Consider the following 20,778-nt stretch of genomic DNA (forward strand, 5'->3'; position numbering starts at 1 on the left):
AAAAAAGGATAAAAGTAATTTATAATGGTGTTCATTGGAGAAAATATCATATGCATATTTATAATAAAAACATTCAGCAGCATCATAAAAACACGTATCCCTGTCAAATAGTACTCCTCAACAGACATTGACTTCACTTACTTTCACACTGGTTCGAGCTTGTTGAGCCGGCCTGTCTCGTGCTCTGGTCCGTCGCACACACTTCACATGACTGCTGATTGCTTAAAGGTTGGTAGGAGCCTTTGGGACAGATGTCACAGTTGTCGGCAGCTGCATTGGATTTGTACCCAGGTCCGCACTTATCTGATAGCAACAAAACAAACCTTGTTAAATATAGTCATGAGCTGAACAGGTTATAGCTGTTAACGTTGTGAAGGTGTTAGATTTGGGATTACCTTTTATTGACAGAAGGTCGATGAAACAGAGAAAGAGTAACATGTTCAAGTGTTTCCGTTTTGTATACTTTGTGATCTTGTGATTGATATATCTGGTTCGTATCCACCCCATGAAAGTGTGTCTAGTACATTTGGCCGCATAACGATTGTCTTTATTCCATGTATCCAAATAAAATCAACGAGGGATATACAGTTATGACTGTCAAATATTCAAAAACCTGATTTATTCCTTCCAGGCCAAATCAGACACACAATATTATTATTATGAAAGTGATCAAAACGTCATGTAACTTGATATAATCTGCGTACACACTTCATTCCCCGTAGCTACTTATATTGTAAGTTAATTTTCCCTTATATATATTGTAAAATAACAAGATTCAATCCCTATAAATCAAAAGCACTATCAATGCGAAATAAAACCAAAAATAGAAAGTTCAACTTTTACTAGGATCCATACCAGTAAAAAAGTTACAGGCCAATGTGAAGTGACGAACCAGATCACGTAGCGTCTATTATGAATGTTATATTAATTAGGAAACGAAATCTGTATCACATGGCCATTGTCTCGAAAATGCGAATAATATAAGTAATATAAACAAACGACCCCTGCTTTTGTATTGGGGTAGCTTAATAAATAAAAACAGAGACAGAAAAATAAAGGGAGGGTAAATATACAGCCAGTATATGACAGTCAGTGGAGAGGTGGTTTATACTTACAGAATGTACAGTCTGACTCGGAGGTAGAGGCATTGTTCTGTGTAAATTTGTTGTTTGGACATGGTCTGCAGGATCCATAAACATCAAGGTTATTATCTTTGTAGAAACCATTTGGACAAACAACACATGTGTTGTTCTTGACTTCGTAGCCACTCTCACAGAAAACTGTATATAAAAATGCGGAGTGTTTGAACTTGACAAAGCAGCGTATCTAATTATTCATGAACATTTTGTAATGTAAAGTTAATCATGTTCATTTGTTAAACAAAAACATTATGAGACGTGAAGACTTTGAAAATTAAAACGTAATATGCAAAATGAACTGTTAAATACTTAACAGTACATATGTACAGTGCTAATTGATATATCACAGCAAAATCCCAAACCTAGTTTAATATTTTTCAAGTTGGCACAATTCTTTGCCGACTTCTCAACTTCAAATATTTAACCTGAGGGTTGTTATTGTCTGCATCACACCGAAGCGATTAATTATTTTTCTCCCTTACCTTCCTTGCATAAAAAATAATTCGTATTTGTAAAGCAAATGTCCTGTATATCATCAAGCACGCATGGAATTTGACAAGAGCGAGGACGCGTTTCTAGTTACATGGACCGATGTATTCACACTTTTACCGGTGTTAGACTTATTTGTCTCACGCTCGGGTTGAGACAGGGGGATACCCCAGTCATAACAACAATATGACGTCAAGTCAACAACACAATGACATCACATCACCATAGCAACAGCTTTATGTCAACAAAATGCTAAGAGCCTGTAACAGCAATATTCCATATAATATATATGGTATGACAGGATCAGCAGGATAAGATAAAAATATCCATTCACACCCTAGAGGTGAGATAGGGAATCTCAACTCTCGGAAAGATTATTAAGTTGCTTGAACTTAAGGATCTACCCCTTCGAATGCAGATATCATTATTTCTTACCAAGACTGTAAATTATTCTATTATTTCCTCACCAAATTTACATGATATTTATGGACGAATTGTCCAGGGAAGAAATATTTGTAGGACATTACAAAGTTTACATTAGCCAAATATAAGCCATTTAATATTACAAGTAAAGTCATTACTAAACAGAGTCGTGTCAAGGCATTAAGTTTGTCATAGTGTGCGAGTGCAAGATGGGTTGGATGAGGGAACCTTACATTTGCACTGGGTTTTACTGACAGATTTATTCTGGTCAGTGCGAAACCGGTCACCTCCACATGACAAACAAACTGTCTGCCACTTTTCTGGCTGGTACGTGCCCATCGGACACTCCACACAACTGTTTCCCATCCTCTTGAATCCAGCATTACAAGAAACTGTTCAACAAAAAGAAAACATATTTTGATAAATATGTTCTACACAAAACGTCAAACTGTTGTTTACATCAACTGGTATTCAGCAATATTACTGTTTCAAAGGCTATATATCAAATATAATTGTTAAACAGAATTTGTAAAAACTATAATATAGCCGTCAGATAGGTATATTATTAGATCGCTACTGATCAGGTGAAGGCATACCTAGCTTGCAGTTTTGAATAGACGTTGACGAATTTCCCTCCGTCGTTAAGCCGGAAGGACAGAGCGTACACAGACTTTGCACTCCCTGCGTTCTGTAAGATCCTGTAGCACATGGCACACAGCCTCCAGTAGGCAGCAGCTCCTTACCCGACGGACAGTCGTCTACAACACAACATCAACATTACATATGGATCCGTCCTATGAAATTACACTTACAATTATAAAATATAAAGTATGCATTCAATAACAGGGTTATTGTCGCTGTAGAGTAAAACAACAATACTATTCTTCCTTTATTTATTTTACCATTGAAACAGAGATAGAAAAACACATTTTGAAATAGAGAATACACACCGCTGACGTTTGCTCCATTTTAGTCCTATTTTCTCGAGTCAACACTAGATGTAATATTGTATCTGCAGTCAACATATATAGGCTGCTACGTCTTAATGATTTGTTGAAGATGATCTTTGCTACAGTATATTATTAAGCATACCAGTATAGTCATTAAGATATACAGATCGAATATTTACATTTACGTGAGGCTTGTCGCTTTCCCAAGGGAGTTTTCCATATTCCATGAGTAATCATGAACTATCTTTGGGTGACAATAATAATATTTGTATTAAGATATATAGATATATAGGAAGCAATCCTTTTGTGTTTTGTCACTAATGTGAGATGTGATACCGTAAGTGGTTAGTGACCAAATAAATGTCAACTCACCTTTACACGCAGTGATGGCCACGGAACCATTTTCTCTGGTAGTTTGTCCTGCGCCACAGGGTAGGCAATGGAACTGACCCGTCTTGTCCTGGTAAAACCCGATACTGCACTTAACACATTTATCCTCATTGATGTTGAAATAGTGACCCGCTGAACAGCTTGCTGTAAAATTAGACGGGACATTTTTAACTTAATGAAAATACAACACCTGGAGTATAAATCCGTTTTTGTAATATGATATAGATGTCGCCTTGACAATGACCTGTTGTTCCAAGGAAGTTGTGTACAAAGAACTAAATATATATACATTGTTATGATTAACATAAGAACTGGCCGTTCGTTCTTCTGGGATTATAACACACACCACATTTGTTCTCCCGGTTCAAACTGCCCTAAGGTACATACACTGTCTGTATTATTTGGAATTTATGGTCACAATAATTCATGCATTTTTGTTGTATGAATAATTGCTTTGGCGTCTTACCCCTTTAATTCATTTGCTACTATTTCCTAAACTTGTGTTATGGTTTTAGTAGAATAACTATGGTACAGGGACCAGTAATAAAGCAAGGGTGTTATTAGAATAATCATTAGAATGTACAGTAACAGTAAGATTGGATACATCTGTAATTAATTTTACATCTACACAGCAGAATTGTTTCTAAACTGTTAAATGACTTTGAAACTATACATTCATACAGTCTGAGTCCCAGTGTGTTAGTGACCTTAAGATTGTATTAGTGACCTTAAGACTGTATTAGTGACCTTTACACTGTATTAGTGACCTTTACACTGTTTGAGCTACCTTTGTACTGTTTGAATAACGGTAGAAGTGACTTTGTTACTACCTAAGTGACCTTTACAAAGTAAAAGTGACCTTTAGACTGTAGTACTGACCTTTAGACTGTAGTACTGACCTTTAGACTGTAGTACTGACCTTAAGACTATAGGATTGACCTTTAGGCAGTAACATTGACCTTTGGACTGAAAGACTGACCTCTACACTGTAGAACTGACATTTACGCCATAGTACTGACCTTTACACTGTAGGACTGACCTTTACACCATATGACTGATCCTAAGACTGTAGGGCTGACCTTAAGACTGTAGGACTGACCTATAGACAGTAATATTGACCTTTAGACCGAAGGACAATAAGATTGATCTTATGACTATAGGATTGACCTTAAGACTGTAAAAGACTGACCTGTAGACTGTAGGTCTGATCTTTAAACAGTAAGATTAACCTTTGGACTATAGGACTGACCTTTAGACAGTTAGGTTAACCTTAAGACTGTAATTTTGACCTTTAGACTGTGGAACTGACCTTTAGACTGTAGGGCTGACCTTTAGACAGTAAGATTAACCTTATGACTGTAGGGCTTACCTTAAGACTGTAGGACTGACCTTCAGACAGTAAGATTGACCTAAATACTGTAGGGCTGATCTTAAGACTGTAGGGCTGACTTTCAGACTGTAAGATTGACCTTTAGCATATAGGACTGACCTTTGGACTACAGGACTGACCTTTAGACAGTACGACTGACCTTTAGACTGTAAGACTGACATTAAGACTGTAATTTTGACCTTTAGACTGTATGACTTATCTTTAGACAGTTATATTGACCTTAAGACTGTAGGACAGACCATGAGACTTTAAGATTTACCTTAAGGCTTTTGGGCTGACCCTAAAATGACTGATTTTTCGACTGTATGATTGACATTAAGACTGTAAGATTGATCTTTAGACTGTAGGATTGACCTTTAGACTGTAGGACTGATCTTGAGACTGTATGGCTGACCTTAAGACTGCAGGACTTACCTTTTGACTGTAAGATTGAACTTTATACTGTAGGACTGACATTAAGACTGCAGGGCTGACCTTTAGGCTGTAGGACAGACCATTAGACTGTAAGATTGACCTTTATACTGTATGACTGACCTTTAGACTGTAGTACTGACCTTTAGACTATAGGATTGACCTTTAGGCAGTAACATTGACCTTTGGACTGTAAGACTGACCTCTACACTGTAGAACTGACATTTACGCCATAGTACTGACCTTTAGACTGTAGGACTGACCTTTACACCATATGAATGATCTTAAGACTGTAGGGCTGACCTTAAGACTGTAGGACTGACCTATAGACAGTAATATTGACCTTTAGACCGAAGGACAATAAGATTGATCTTATGACTATAGGATTGACCTTAAGACTGTAAGACTGACCTGTAGACTGTAGGTCTGATCTTTAAACAGTAAGATTAACCTTTGGACTATAGGACTGACCTTTAGACAGTTAGGTTAACCTTAAGACTGTAATTTTGACCTTTAGACTGTGGAACTGACCTTTAGACTGTAGGGCTGACCTTTAGACAGTAAGATTAACCTTATGACTGTAGGGCTGACCTTAAGACTGTAGGACTGACCTTCAGACAGTAAGATTGACCTAAAGACTGTAGGGCTGATCTTAAGACTGTAGGACTGACTTTCAGACTGTAAGATTGACCTTTAGAATATAGGACTGACCTTTGGACTGCAGGACTGACCTTTAGACAGTACGACTGACCTTTAGACTGTAAGATTGACATTAAGACTGTAATTTTGACCTTTAGACTGTATGACTTATCTTTAGACAGTTATATTGACCTTAAGACTGTAGGACAGACCATGAGACTTTAAGATTGACCTTAAGGCTTTTGGGCTGACCCTAAAAGGACTGATTTTTCGACTGTATGACTGACATTAAGACTGTAAGATTGATCTTTAGACTGTTGGATTGACCTTTAGACTGTAGGACTGATCTTGAGACTGTATGGCTGACCTTAAGACTGCAGGACTTACCTTTTGACTGTAAGATTGAACTTTATACTGTAGGACTGACATTAAGACTGCAGGGCTGACCTTTAGGCTGTAGGACAGACCATTAGACTGTAAGATTGACCTTTATACTGTATGTTTGACCTTTAGACTGTAAGACTGGCCTTTAGACTATAGGACTGACCTTTGGACTGTAAGACTGGCCTTTAGACAGTAGAACTGACCTTAAGACTGTAGGACTGACCTTTCGACTGTAGTACTGACCTTAAGACTGTGAGATTGACCTTTAGACTGTAGGACTGACCTTAGACTGTAGGACTGACCTTTAAACTGTAGGACTGGCCTTCACACTATAGGACTGACAAGGACACTGTAGGACTGACATGGACACTGTAGGACTTACATGAACACTGTAGGACTGACTTTTACTTTGAAGGACTGACCTTTACATTTTAGGACTGATATGAGCACTGTAGGACGGACCTTTACAAAGTACGAGTTACCTTTAGACTGTAGGATTGACTTTTAGAATGAAGGACTGATCTTTACACTGTAGGACTGACCGTTACACTGTAGGACTGACCTCTACACTGTATGACCGACCTTAAGACTGTAGGACTAACCTTTAAACTGTAGGAGTGACCTTTACACTGTAGGACTGACCTTTACACTCTGTTTGCGTTGCTGACCCTGGTGACTGAGTGGTGGTTCCAGCAGGACAGGGATTACATGACTGTTGACCATATCCATCGACAAACTCGCCCACCGGGCAGTCGAGACAGGTCTTTGTAGCTGTATTAAAATAGTTCCCAGGGCCACAGCGAACTGTGAAAGGTGAAAAAGGTAGGTTTAGCTACACAGGAATCATTCCTATTTCATCACTTACACAGAATATAGACGATGAATCTTAATATTTTCATTGATAAATTATCCAACTATAACATCCTTGAAATTTATTAGGTGTAACTTTTCTATTAAAATAATGATTTTCCTATGTACATGACTTACCACACCGGTCGTTGATCGCAGTGTTGTTCCCTGGGCATGTGTCTTCTACACTCAGAGAAAAACTATTTAGATCAAACATCCCTCCTGGAATGAATGTCTGAAACAAAGACAAGGACATTTGTGTATAACATGGCAGTGGTCAAGGGGTCAGACAACGCAACGGTTATAAATATATCAACAGGATAAACGCACAAAAGTGCGCACAATGTTTTCGGAATGTAGCGTAACCCCCCTCAAAAAAAAGAAGATAGACGATACATTTTAGTACTAAGATAATATTTTATTCATTTCTGAAAGAAGAAAAAAACCCACAGTGCACAACATGGCACAGTTATTTCATCGCCGAGCACTTCCAACAATCAGTAGTCATAATTGCAATTACTGCACAAAATATTTCATGATTTGACGTCCTTACTTTCTGTATTGTCTTCATTTTTTAGGTTATACGATATAACATGAAAAAGTATATGAATGAGGAAAAAGTCAAATGTAAGTTACAGATAAGTCGACAAAACAGGTCATCCCTATATTTACAGAATTTTTCAGTAAGTTATCAGTATATATATTTAAATGAGGGCAGGTTACAAATACCAGTCTTATGCACTTAATCTACAGCGATGCAAATATTTAACACACTTCAGTGACCCAAGTGTGATCGTGTGTGGCTCTGAATGGGTGATTGCTTGGCCTATCTGGAACAGATTTAACAGATCGAAAAAATGTGAAATGTAAGTAAACGTAAGGAAGTTAAAGTGAAAAGGGGAGCCATAACATAATAACAGGATATAAACGCTGATTATCTGTGAGATTTGAGTAAAATTTAGGAAGTGTCCTCAGAGAGAAGGTAGGAAAATCCCATATTTGTAATCCCTAGACAAGAGGCCCATAGGGCCTGAATCGCTCACCTGGATATCTAAGCAATCATGGCAGAATATTCTCCAAATGAGATCCATGGGAATATGCCAGACCCCAAGGCCAATCCTTGTAGCATAAATATCAGTATTCGATTTTTCATACCCAGCAATTTTATGTATGGTTATGGGGTGGGGATCTCAACTGTTTCCAATCTGTGACTCAGTAACTAGGTCCCTATGGTTGTGGCCAGACACCAGGATCAATTCTAATATCATGACTGCATTTGTCTCTTTTTGCCCAGCATTTGTATATATAGTTTTGGAGTGGGGATCTTAACCATTTCAAAGTTATGACCCAGGGGTTAAGTCTCCAAGGGTGGGGCAGTCCCCAAGGCCATCCTGGAAGCATATGTGCATTCATCTCTTTATACTCAGCAATTGTCTATATGGTTATAGGTCGGGGATCTCAACTGTTTCCAAGCTGTGACTAAGAAACTAGGTCCCTAGGGGTTTGGTCAGACCCCAGGGTCTATTCTAATATCATGACTGCATTCGTCTCTTTATGCCCAGTATTTGTATATATAGTTTTGGGGTGGGGATCTCAACCGTTTTTAAGTTATGGCCCAAGGACTATGTGTCCAAGGGTGGGGCCAGACCCTAGGGCCATCCCGGAAGCAAATGTGCATTCTTCTCTTTATACTCAGCAATTGTATATGTGGTTATATGGTGGGGATCTCAACCATTTCCAGGCAATTCACTTTTTTTGGCCCCGACCCTTAGCCTGGGGGGTCAGCCCCACCATTTGTACAATTTTGAATCCCTGCCTCCTATGAATGCTTCCGACCAAATATGATCGATATCCAGTGCTGGTTCTACAGAAGAAGTCGTTTATAGCAATCTAGCCAAATTGCCCCCTTTTGGCCCCGCCTTCAGCCCTCTGGGGGTCAGTCCCACCATTTGTACAATTTTGAATCCCTGCATCCCATATATGCTTTTGATTAAAGATGATTGATATCAAGCCCATAGTTCTACAGAAGAAGTCGTTTGTAGAAATATAGCCAAATTACCCCTTTTCGGCCCCGCCCCTCAGTCCTCTGGGGGGTACAGCATCACCATTTGTACAATTTTGAATCCCCAACACCTAGGGATGCTTTCAGACTAATATGGTTGATATCCATCACTTAGTTCCAGAGAAGAAGTCGATTAAAGCAATATAGACAAATAACCCTTTTTGGCCCCAACCCTCAGCCCCCTGGGGGGTCAGCCCCACCATTTGTACAATTTTGAATCCCTACATCCAATGAATGCTTTTGATTAAATATGATCGATATCCAGTGCATAGTTCTGCAGAAGTAGTCGTTTGTAGAAATATAGCCAAATTACTCCTTTGGACCAGGTGAGCTTATAATTCAACTGACATAATTTGTTCATAGTTGGAAATCCTACTGTGAGGTGATCCATGCTTACATTACTACAGGTTATGAAATAAGAACGATATTTTTCACTAATTGACCATTGGATAAATATGATGAAAGTAACAACCAAGATGTAATCATTGCGAAACAGTACATTTGATACAATAAAGGTTAATGCAAATCAGCAAAATATATGTAAATGCAGATCAGCAGATTGAACTATTGTACACACCGAATAGTCAAATGAGCTTGATTCCAAGATGTAGCGCGTCATAACATCTGCGGCTGCCATTACTTCAGAAGTGTCTGACTTGCTCCATTGTGCTCTACAAAGTCATAAATTAGTTCACGTTAAGTATAACTATTTATATTATACTAAACCAGTTAATTGTGCAACATGATAATTTGTTCCTTACACGAATTTGCTTGTTATACAGATGATGTTGTGTGATTTACAGCTTTTTCTGGAAAGTAGGTTTTGTATAAAGCCTTATTATATATCTTGTGCGTGTGTTATAAAGATAGCATACATGTACATTATGCATGTTTTTATAGGTTTTGCATGTTATAAAGGTGTTTTTGTTATACAGTATTAGTTATGATGTGCATGTGTTATGTACGTGTTTTTGTTATACAGTATTATTTATGATGTGTATGTTTTATGTACGTGTTTTTGTTATACAGTTTTAGTTATGATGTGCATGTGTTATGTACGCGTTTTTGTTATACAGTATTATTTTATGATGTGCATGTGTTATGTAAGAGTTTTTGTCATATGGTGTATGTGTTAAACATTTATATTTGTGTGTGTGTGTTATACAGGTGTTTGTGTTATAAGTTGTGTGTATATATGCCTTTCTTCTCTTCCTCATGACTAAATAACCTGTATAACCCTTGTATAGGAAACACAAAGCATATTAATTAGTGTGTCAGGCAAACACCTATATAACGCAAAACATATACAATATTGTAAAACACAAACACCTGTATAATACACAAACAATATATATAAATGTCTAACACATACACCTATATAACACACACCCACAACATATATAATAATGTATACCACAAACACCTAAACACACGCACAACATATATAATAACGAATGGCATAAACACCGATATAACACACGCACAACATATATAATAACGTAAACCACAAACACATATATAACACACGCACAACATATACAATAACTTATACCACAAACATCAATATAACACACGCACAATATATATAATAACGTATCCAACAAACACCTATATAACACACACACACAACATATATAATAACGTATACCACAAACATCTATATAACACACGCACAATATATATAATAACGTGTCCAACAAACACCTATATTATACACCAACAACATATATAATAACGTATACCACAAACACCTATAAAACACACGCACTATATATATAAAAACGTATACCACATACACCTATATAACACACGCACAACATATATAATAATATATACCACAAACACCTATATAACAGACGCACAACATATATAATAACGTATACCACAAACACCTATATAACAGACGCAAAACATATATAATAACGTATAACACATACACCTATAAAACACACACATAACATATATAATAACGTATGACACAAACACCTATATAACACACGCACAACATTTACAATAACGTATACCACATACACACGAACAGTACATTTACATGTAACGACTTAAGTCTGAAAGATTTAGTTTGGACCAGACCTTGTTAGAACTTACTCAGCCATAGGAATGTTGACTGTAACCGTGGACTCAGTGGTGGTTTTTAAACTGAACGTGGCACGTGCACAGCTCACATTAATGATCACGTCGGCACAGTCTGGCTGGCTACATGCATTTCCACTGTAAGCAGTGTTAATTTCACCAATGGCCTCATGAGTTTTCTGGACAAGTGTATTCTTGATACCGTTACAGTTGGAGGTTGTTATGTTGGGGTAGGTCAAAGTAATGGACAGACTTTTCCTGACAGGCTCAGCGATTTCTAAATAGTAAGATACAAAATCATTAAGTAGATACATGAAAACTAAGATTGGCGAGGAGAAAAATATATATTTTAAAATGTGTAAGTTGTGATACCAGGTGATGGAAATTATCACAACCAACTAAGTTATGCCCCTTTCCTAAAAATGGTTCAAGAATGGAAGAAAAAGAAAAGTACGAGAGATATAACTAAGATGACCCTATATAAGGGATTTATAAACTAGATGACCTTGTGTCTATGGGATATGAGTAAGATGACCTTGTGTCTATGGGATTTATAAACTAGATGACATTGTGTCTATGGGATATTAGTAAGATGACCTTGTGTCTATGGGATTTATAACTTAGATGACCTTGTGTCTATGGGATATGAGTAAGATGACGTTGTGTCTATTTGGGATATGAGTAAGATGACCTTGTGTCTATGGGATATGAGTAATATGACCTTGTGTCTATGGTAAATGAGTAAGATAACTTTGTGTCTATGGGATTTATAAACTAGATGACATTGTGTCTATGGGATATGAGTAAGATGACCTTTTGTCTATGGGATATGAGTAAGATAACCTTTTTGTCTATGGGATATGAGTAAGATGACCTTATGTCTATGGGATTTATAAACTAGATGACCTTGTGTCTATGGGATTTATAAACGAGATGACCTTGTGTCTAGGGGATTTATAAACTAGATGACCTTGTGTCTAGGAGATTTATAAACGAGATGACCTTGTTTCTAGGGGATTTAAAAACTAGATGACCTTGTGTTTATGGGATATGAGTAAGATGACCTTTTTTCTATAGTATATGAGTAAGATGACCCTTTGTCTATTTGGGATATAAGTTAGATAACCTTGTGTCTACGAGAGGTAATATGTCCCTGTACTTACGTCCGCAGGAGGGGTATCCGACCTGCTGGTAGCGGTCTGCAGGGTCCCAGCTGCCAAGGGGCCCACACGTGTAAAGATTGGGTGTATATCTGTCAATTCTGTGTGCGGTGGGATCGTTACAGCCAATGGTACAACCGTGATACGAGCTGTATATGTTGTCACAATTCTGATAGCCATTTATCGGATTCTTAGGCTGGGAACAATTGCCATCTGAAATGATAAAGTAAGTTTTTCTTTTCATAAAAAACTAACATGTACTGCCCTACCTAAGTCACTACGTAAATATCAGTCAACTGTGGGGAGTTAGAGGACATCATCTGTTCAAACTCGAAACAGCGCCTTTCAATAATTATACAGAAAGTGTTCCTCTGAGGTCAAACCATTGTTTTTCCAGTTTTAAATCTTTAACTAGGGATTTCCCAATGTATCTCTCTAATTGCTGATTATTTCAGCTTACTGTACTTCCTGTTTCGAATACATAATACAGTTCATCTGTTACAAGATATAGCTTGTAAGAAATACGAATTTAGGACGAACAACAATGTAGAGGCAATGAAGTAGCCCCGATGGATATTTCACTACATCAATATAAATTAGGCTGAAAAGTACAGTTACCATGTATTGCATTATTTGAATTCAAGCTTTCCAAACACTTTTCTTCATTGAAAGTGCAAGTTATCTGGTTGATAACGAGTGACAAATATAAAGTTATGGAACATATGTTTTTACATACATTGGACATATATGTCAAAAGAACAAAAGGCAGCATTGTCCGACTCGTCTCGCGCCTCATACGTCACAGTGTATTTTCCCCACAAGAACGTCTCCCCTGTAAAACAAACACAGCTGATTTTTCAAAAAAAGTCATGTATGTTTAAACGTTATATCAATAATTAAAATTCAATAAAAATGCGTTTTAAGTTGTTTTCATTTCTCAGTATTCTATGCGATAAACAGAGGCACAATCGTTTTAAATTCATGACACAGTGCTCTATAAATAGGAAACAATAATTAACAAATTCCAGCCTTTTGTGATTCAGTAGTATTTATAGTGTTGGTACTGTATGCTTACCATTTCTATAATTTGATTTGATGCCTCCAGTTGCTGCTGAGCCTATGAAACTTGGCTCTGGCCACTTAACTGTCGCTGGTTTAGGATTGCTGTGTACGATGATATCATCGGGACAATTCTGTGATTCAGGCGGTGTTTTGTCTGCATGGGCAATAATCATTATATACTTAGTAAACAATCAGTTTTAGCAGGAAAAGAGAAAACGGAAAGCTGTAACGACATCAATACAAATTTAAACCAGAGTTGTCATGACATTCACACATGTTTAAACCCAAGAATTCTTCACTTTTACAGAGATTCAAACCCGAGTAATCATTAAATTTAAAAAGTTTTAAGCCAAGTATTCATAACACATTCTTACAGTTTTAACATTTTCATTACATTGATACTGATTTAGACCAGATTATTTATCATATTCACACAGATTTAAACCCGAGTTATCATGATTTTCATAGAGACTTAAACCTGAGTATTCATTACGTTCATACATAATTAAACCCGCATGTGCATGCCATCAACACACACTTTGAACCCGAGTAGTTATTTCATAATAATTGAACACGAGTATTCATGATATTCATATAGATTTAGATCCCAGTTATCATACCATTCATACAGATTTAGATCCCAGTTATCATACCATTCATACAGATTTAGATCCCAGTTATCATACCATTCATACATATTTAGATTCCAGTTATCATACCATTCATACAGATTTAGATTCCAGTTATCATACCATTCATACAGATTTAGATCCCAGCCATCATACCATTTATACAGATTTAGAGTGTATTATGACATCAACACAAATTAAAAGGTTAATTATAGTGATAAAGGTATTGGTGTAAATTATACTGATTAAGGTATTGATGTAGATTTTACTGATAAAGGTTTTGGTGTAAATTTTACTGATAAAGGTATTGTTGTAAACTATACTGATTAAAGTATTGATGTAAATTATACTGATAAAGGTATTGTTGTAAATCATAGTGATAAAGGTATTGATGTGAATTATACTGATGAAGGTATTGGTGTAAATTTTACTGATAAAGGTATTGGTGTAAATTATACTGATTAAGGTATTGATGTAAATTATACTGATTAAGGTATTGATGTAAATTATACTGATAAATGTATTGGTGTAAATTACCTTTGCCAGTCGGACAGAGAGGGTTGCCAGAACATTCAGAAAGCGAGACAAAAGACGGCACAATGGTACTGACACCCCTGTACAGGGCATACTCATTCCAACCCAGTACCACGCCACTAAAATGGATCTGTGGATCATTAATGATGACAGGGCTTTCATCGTTGAAGTTCAAATCCCTGTTGTACAAGTTGATCTGACTCAGACATCCATAGAAACCCTTATCTTCAATAGGTTGGGAGGTGGCTGTGTCTAACTGGGCCCCCAGGACAACCCAGACACTGTAAAAGCAAAAGTCTTATTACATCTCATGTCACACTAATCTAACATTAAATTCATACGTTGCTATGATATAGCATTATTCTTCGATCTTTTTAATGCCATTCTTAAGGCTTGTTACAGTACAACATTAATGATATTTTGTCACAAACAAAATTCAATGTCTTATTATTTTGTTCAGATTAAAGAGGGGCAATAACTACTGACATCACTTCTCTGTGCAGATAATCTCAAGTTTGGTAAAGTGGCAGTAACTACTGACACACGTGTAAAGGGAAGTAACTACTGGCATTACTTCTTGGTACAGACTATGTCAAATAATCTAATGGGGAGATAACTACTGACATCACTTCTCTGTACACATTATTTCTAGTTCTACAATGTGGAGAAAATACTGACACAACTTTTTGATAAGTTAGTGTCTAGCTTTACAGAGGGGATATATATTTGTTTTCACTCACTTCATGTTCAGAGATTTCCCGGTGTAGACGTTCTGTATTGTTTTGTGGTGCAGACTGTCTAGGATGAGGCTAAGACCTTTATTCTCGTGCCAAATGACAGTCACTTGATGCCAGTCCATATCATTTATCTTCTCAAAAACGTACGCGGCCTTTTTTGGAGACTGCCCCTCCTCATAGATCGTCACTCCATTTTCATCCAACTCCAAAAATTTCCCAGAGTCAATTAAACTATCAGCAGATCTGGAAAATGAGAGCAGTATAACAATACCTGTCCTTTGGGAAGTTAGTATTCTAGATCTAGAATGTTTACTTGTAAAATGTTATAGTCAGTTAGAGTATCAAGTATGTACGATCACATCATCATAGATGTCGGTGTGTGATTTATCCCACAAATGAATATATAAATATACATTAATAAATAAAACCATGTAATTAAGTGGTTCAGTGTGAGTAGTGAGCCGGTACTCTTGACAATACACCACCTCTCAACTTTGATTGAGGTTTTATGCGTGTCTAGTAGAGACATTATAACCGGATAAAAACCTCATTGTGCGCTATTATTGTTAATGTCTAATCATGATACACTAAAAGTTCTGAAAAAGACCGAAGCTCCTTATGCAAAGAAAGTGGTGGCTGTAAATAGCACGTCGAGTCTATGTACAGGTTTTGATACTTACGGCATGGAGTACAGCGTGACAAAGGTTCCCATACCATTGTCCTTGGAGAAGCGCACCCACAAGGTGAGAGAAAAGGAGTCACCGACTAACTGCACAGGGTAAGGCAGAGCTGCATATGCTGTTTTATCAGACAGGTGGAAGCAAAGGTCGTAGTCTTTACTTAGATCTGGGCAAAAAGTGGAGATACTATCAGTAACATATACCGTATCAATACTAGCAGTAACATATAACGTATCAATACCACCAGTAACCTATTTCCTGTCAATATCATCAGTTATATATATCAGCAATCATTGCTAGCTGTAATCATTAATAGAGATTTAACAAATATTTGACCATTTTAGACTCGTTCTCCTTAACCAAGGGGACAAGGATACTATCTTTCTTCATGTGAAATATTTGATTCCCTCTCGCTAGGATGCCATTTAGTAAATTATGTTTTGATATAAATATATGATCAATCGTTTAGGGGAAGCAGTTTTCCGAAAAAATACCCATTTTGAGCCTGGTCCCAAGAGAATTCCCTCTCGCTAGGATGCCATTTAGTAAATTATGTTATGATATAAATGTATGATCAATCGTTTAGGGGAAGCAGTTTTCCGAAAAAATACCCATTTTGAGCCTGTTCCCAAGAGAAGCTATACTCTTAAACAACTCATTTCCATTTCATAACGTACAAAATTACTTTATGAAAAAGATTAGAGATCAATTATGTTTTGTTTATAGACAGAAGATTAGAATGTCAAAGATTCCCACTAAGAAACACTTGGACTTAAACTGTAGTTGTCTCTCATGGCAAGCAATAGTTTACGGGCGGGTTGGACTACAGGGCAAATCCTTGAAGCATGATTATGATTGCCTCTTCATATCCTATACGTAGGGTTTATGATAATAGGGTGGGGATCTCAATAATTTCATGTTTTTCCCCTTTTTGCCTTGCCCCTCAATGATTTCATAAAGGTCGCTAAAATCTGCATGGTGAAATTACCGTTTGGAGAGATACGTATGACATAAGCTCACTTTGGTCCTTCCGAAATACTGCTGTCGGGGGGAAATCTGTTTAATAATACTTTCAAACCTTCTTAAAGGGATAGAAATCATGCGGAAAATAGCTAACACTCTAGTCATATTCATTACACGGTAGAGGGGGTGATGTACCTTTATTGCAGTTTTCTCCAGTTTTAAATAGTGGACATCTACAGTAGTGTTTCTGCACCATATCAATACAGGTGGCATCAGCTGCGCAGGTATTACCAGAACAGTCATTAATGTTGGTCTCACAATTCAACCCACCAAAACCTGAAACACAAAGACATGGCAGAAACTAAATATACAATGTTAACGATTCGTCAGTAATATGGTCCTGGCTGGTTTACATATGGAAACATGGTCCTGGCTGGTTTACATATGGAAACATGGTCCTGGCTGGTTTACATATGGTAACATGGTACTGGTAGTGTGGTCCTACCTGGTTAGTTAGGTATGTGGGTATGGTCTTACCTGGTTTACAGCTGCATTTGAAGCCAGGTGAGAGGTTCTCACATTTTCCATCATTCTTACAGAAGTCTGAATCCTTGCAGTGGTCAACAATTGACTGACAACCGTCACCAGTATAGTCTGCAGAAACAAGACCAACAAAGACATTATTACATGACATTGATACAAGATAAGCAAACATACAGTAGGGTGTTCCAGTATGACACTCGTTACAGTCTACAAAAACAATATTAATAATACAGAATTTAGCATCAAAAGAAACCCATACTGGTCTGACAGTAATCATCAACCAACATAATTAAGCTGTACATCGAAAGAGATCCACAATGGCCCGACAGTAATCATCAATCCATATAATTAAGGACGAAAGAAATCCACAAGGGTCAGACAGTAATCAGCAATCCACAGAATTAAGGACGAAAGAAATCCACAAGGGTCAGACAGTAATCAGCAATCCACATAATTAAGCATTGAAAGAGATCCACAATGGTCCGACAGTAATCATCAATCCATATAATTAAGATAAACATCGAACGAGATCCACAATGGTCCGACAGTAATCATCAATCCACAGAATTAAGCATCGAAAGAGATCCACAATGGTCCGACAGTTATCATCAATCCATATAATTAAGATAAACATCGAAAGAGATCCACAATGATCTGACAGTCATTATCAATCTACAGAATTGAGATTAACATCGAAAGAGACCTATACTGATCTCACTGTCATCATTAATCTAAAGAATTAATGAAATACTGCCAGTGATCTACATTCATCAGACCGTTATCATCCATCTATTGAACGATACCACTTGTCAGGGCCGTTATAAACAATATCATCGTCATATATATAATGAGATATTAAGGCATTCATTAAAACGTGAAAACCCACGTATTCAGGCAATCACTGACATTATCTTCATAGATATAATTTCACCACGTTATCTTTATTCAACTGCAAATATAACTATTTCTTCCTGATACATCGATAGAGATCCATAATGATCTTACCGTCGACATTAATCTACAGAATTAATACAAATACTGGCAGTGATCGTTAATGATTTAACCCACATTATCAATTAAAGCATTGGGAGTGACCCACAATAATACCATCATCATCAACAACGGAATAAAGATAACTATTGGCATGGATATAAAAGCAATAGTCCTGGTCTGTTACTTACAGGAAGAGCAGGTACAGGTAGCAGTGGATCCGTTTACAGTACAATAGCCATTATTGAGGCAGGGGTTGCTATCCTCACAAAGCTTTGGGCTATGCTCACAAGTTTGACCGTATGTACCCTCAGGACATCTGTTGTGATAACAAATGTTTTATAATATTAAAACTTACATACAGTAATCATACATAGCACCACTCTCAAATCTTTGGTAGTGATATAGTGACGCAAAGTGAATGAAAAGATAACAAAAGTTGTCTAGGAACAGACTTGGATACAAGCTACTGCACGTTCATGCGGGGGATTTAACAAAACAATGTTGATTATTTTAGCAGAATGTTGATACCTACGTGCAAAAGAAGCTATCGAAGAGCTGTGAACATAATGCCCCACTCTGACAAGGGTTTGCATAACATTGGTCTTCTATGATATCACAGCTAACGCCCGTCCAGCCCTTGGGACATGCACAACTGTAGCCATTTGTTGCATCTGTACAGTTGCCGCCATGAAGACACGGGTTGCTAGCACAGTCGTCGATGTTAGTCTACCAACAGACAGCATTTTAGATACTCTGATGTTAAAATAAGGCTAACATATACGATATATCATATGCTTAGTTTGTTTAGAACACAAACAGTAAATGAGTTGTTTCGAGCTTTGAAAATGTCTGTTGTCTTTGTCAAGTAAAGAGTGCAAATAGCAGTTGCCCCGAATCTATAACTAAGTAAAGTCAGCTGTCAGAAAATATCAAGAAACCTCGTCCAAATAACACTCTTAGGCTGTCTCGATGAATCACATTTCGAAAGTGTCCAACATATTTTTAGTGGATGCAATTAATTAACACTGATCTGGAGAAATAAGATCTATTACAGCCATCAGTGTAAAACGATGTCATGATTCTGTAAATCGTCACATACCCTTATCAATTATAAAATTGTTTGACAAATATCTCGTGCTCAAACAATTCCATCTATTTATTTAAAAAATTGCATGCCTATTACAGTTTCACCAGATAACGTAAAACATCGCATGCCTTTTAAAATTCACAATAAGAATATTAACATGAAGCTTTTTCCTGACATCATCAATACGCGTTTGACTTCGGGCAGTGACTACTACTTACAGAGCAATTTTTATCGGTGAACCCCTGGCTGCAGGGGCATGTGTACTCGTTGTTGCCGTCCTGGCAGCCATTGAAATCAGTTCCTTGGCTGTCGCAAGGGTTCGGAGAACAGTCGTTTTTATTGTTGGTGCAAAGAGAGCCTGTAGGAATAAAAGTGAGTTCACATTAATCAATCTTGTACTCTAGCAGTAAATGTATTCTGCGAAATTAGTAAATGTCGCCGCTTCCACTGGCGGAAAAGCAACACGTTAATCTTGCTTTTGCTCAAAACTGTTTTTCTAAATTCTGTTCTAACAACACTATTGTGATTGAACTAAAGGGGTATTCACTATATATTTCAGAGCCGTATAGAAATTCAATAATTGCATTTGTACAGTATGATAAATGTTTGATATAGATTATTTTAGGAATAGTTAATACAAAAGCAAACAAGTACACATAGTATGAAATGAGAAACAACAATCCAAAGAAAGATATATAGATCAAATTGATTTACAGAAAATCAAACCGATACAATCAATAACCATAAGATGCCCAAGGATCTTGGTTCCTTTTTTGTCATAAATGTTGAAATCTGCCCGATAGTTTTGGAGGTGTATTTGGTGTAATAAATTCACTGAGAAGCGATATGACCAATTGGAGATGACAGGTGTGTATTTGGTAAATGGCTTATCCGAGATGCGAAATGACGTAGATAATACATGTGTGTTTTTAGTGAATGGCTTACATGAGAAACCAAGTGATATGACCAATTGGAGATGACAGTTGTATATTTGGTAAATGCCTTACCTGAGAAGCCAAGCGATATGACCAATTTGAGATGACAGGTGTGTGTTTGGTAAATGGTTTATCCGAAAAGCGAAATGACGTAGAGGAGATGATAGGTTTGTTTTTTAGTGAATAGCTGACATGAGAAGCCAATCGATATGACCAATTGGAGATGACAGCTGCATAT

At 37.0% G+C, this 20,778-nt stretch overlaps 1 protein-coding gene across 1 annotated transcript in view; it reads right to left on the reverse strand.

Annotated features, from left to right (window-relative positions):
- Window positions 1-133: 133 nt before the first annotated feature.
- Window positions 134-20,778, reverse strand: part of LOC110466363 (sushi, von Willebrand factor type A, EGF and pentraxin domain-containing protein 1-like) — a 107,784-nt gene continuing 87,139 nt past the window's right edge. Inside the window, exons 40-59 of the mRNA XM_021522811.1 lie at window positions 19,824-19,963; window positions 19,051-19,244; window positions 18,707-18,834; window positions 17,520-17,636; window positions 17,178-17,318; window positions 16,020-16,185; window positions 15,343-15,582; window positions 14,606-14,883; window positions 13,453-13,593; window positions 13,114-13,209; window positions 12,381-12,590; window positions 11,233-11,494; window positions 9,704-9,797; window positions 7,203-7,299; window positions 6,858-7,019; window positions 3,374-3,535; window positions 2,648-2,809; window positions 2,285-2,443; window positions 1,116-1,280; window positions 134-303 (exon numbers count right to left, since the gene is read on the reverse strand). Coding sequence (XP_021378486.1) covers window positions 134-303; window positions 1,116-1,280; window positions 2,285-2,443; window positions 2,648-2,809; window positions 3,374-3,535; window positions 6,858-7,019; window positions 7,203-7,299; window positions 9,704-9,797; window positions 11,233-11,494; window positions 12,381-12,590; window positions 13,114-13,209; window positions 13,453-13,593; window positions 14,606-14,883; window positions 15,343-15,582; window positions 16,020-16,185; window positions 17,178-17,318; window positions 17,520-17,636; window positions 18,707-18,834; window positions 19,051-19,244; window positions 19,824-19,963 — 3,284 coding nt within the window. The remainder of the gene's footprint in view (window positions 304-1,115; window positions 1,281-2,284; window positions 2,444-2,647; window positions 2,810-3,373; window positions 3,536-6,857; window positions 7,020-7,202; window positions 7,300-9,703; window positions 9,798-11,232; window positions 11,495-12,380; window positions 12,591-13,113; window positions 13,210-13,452; window positions 13,594-14,605; window positions 14,884-15,342; window positions 15,583-16,019; window positions 16,186-17,177; window positions 17,319-17,519; window positions 17,637-18,706; window positions 18,835-19,050; window positions 19,245-19,823; window positions 19,964-20,778) is intronic.

Source organism: Mizuhopecten yessoensis, unplaced genomic scaffold (assembly GCF_002113885.1).
Source record: "Mizuhopecten yessoensis strain PY_sf001 unplaced genomic scaffold, ASM211388v2 scaffold1669, whole genome shotgun sequence".
Classification (NCBI taxonomy): Eukaryota; Metazoa; Mollusca; class Bivalvia; order Pectinida; family Pectinidae; genus Mizuhopecten; species Mizuhopecten yessoensis.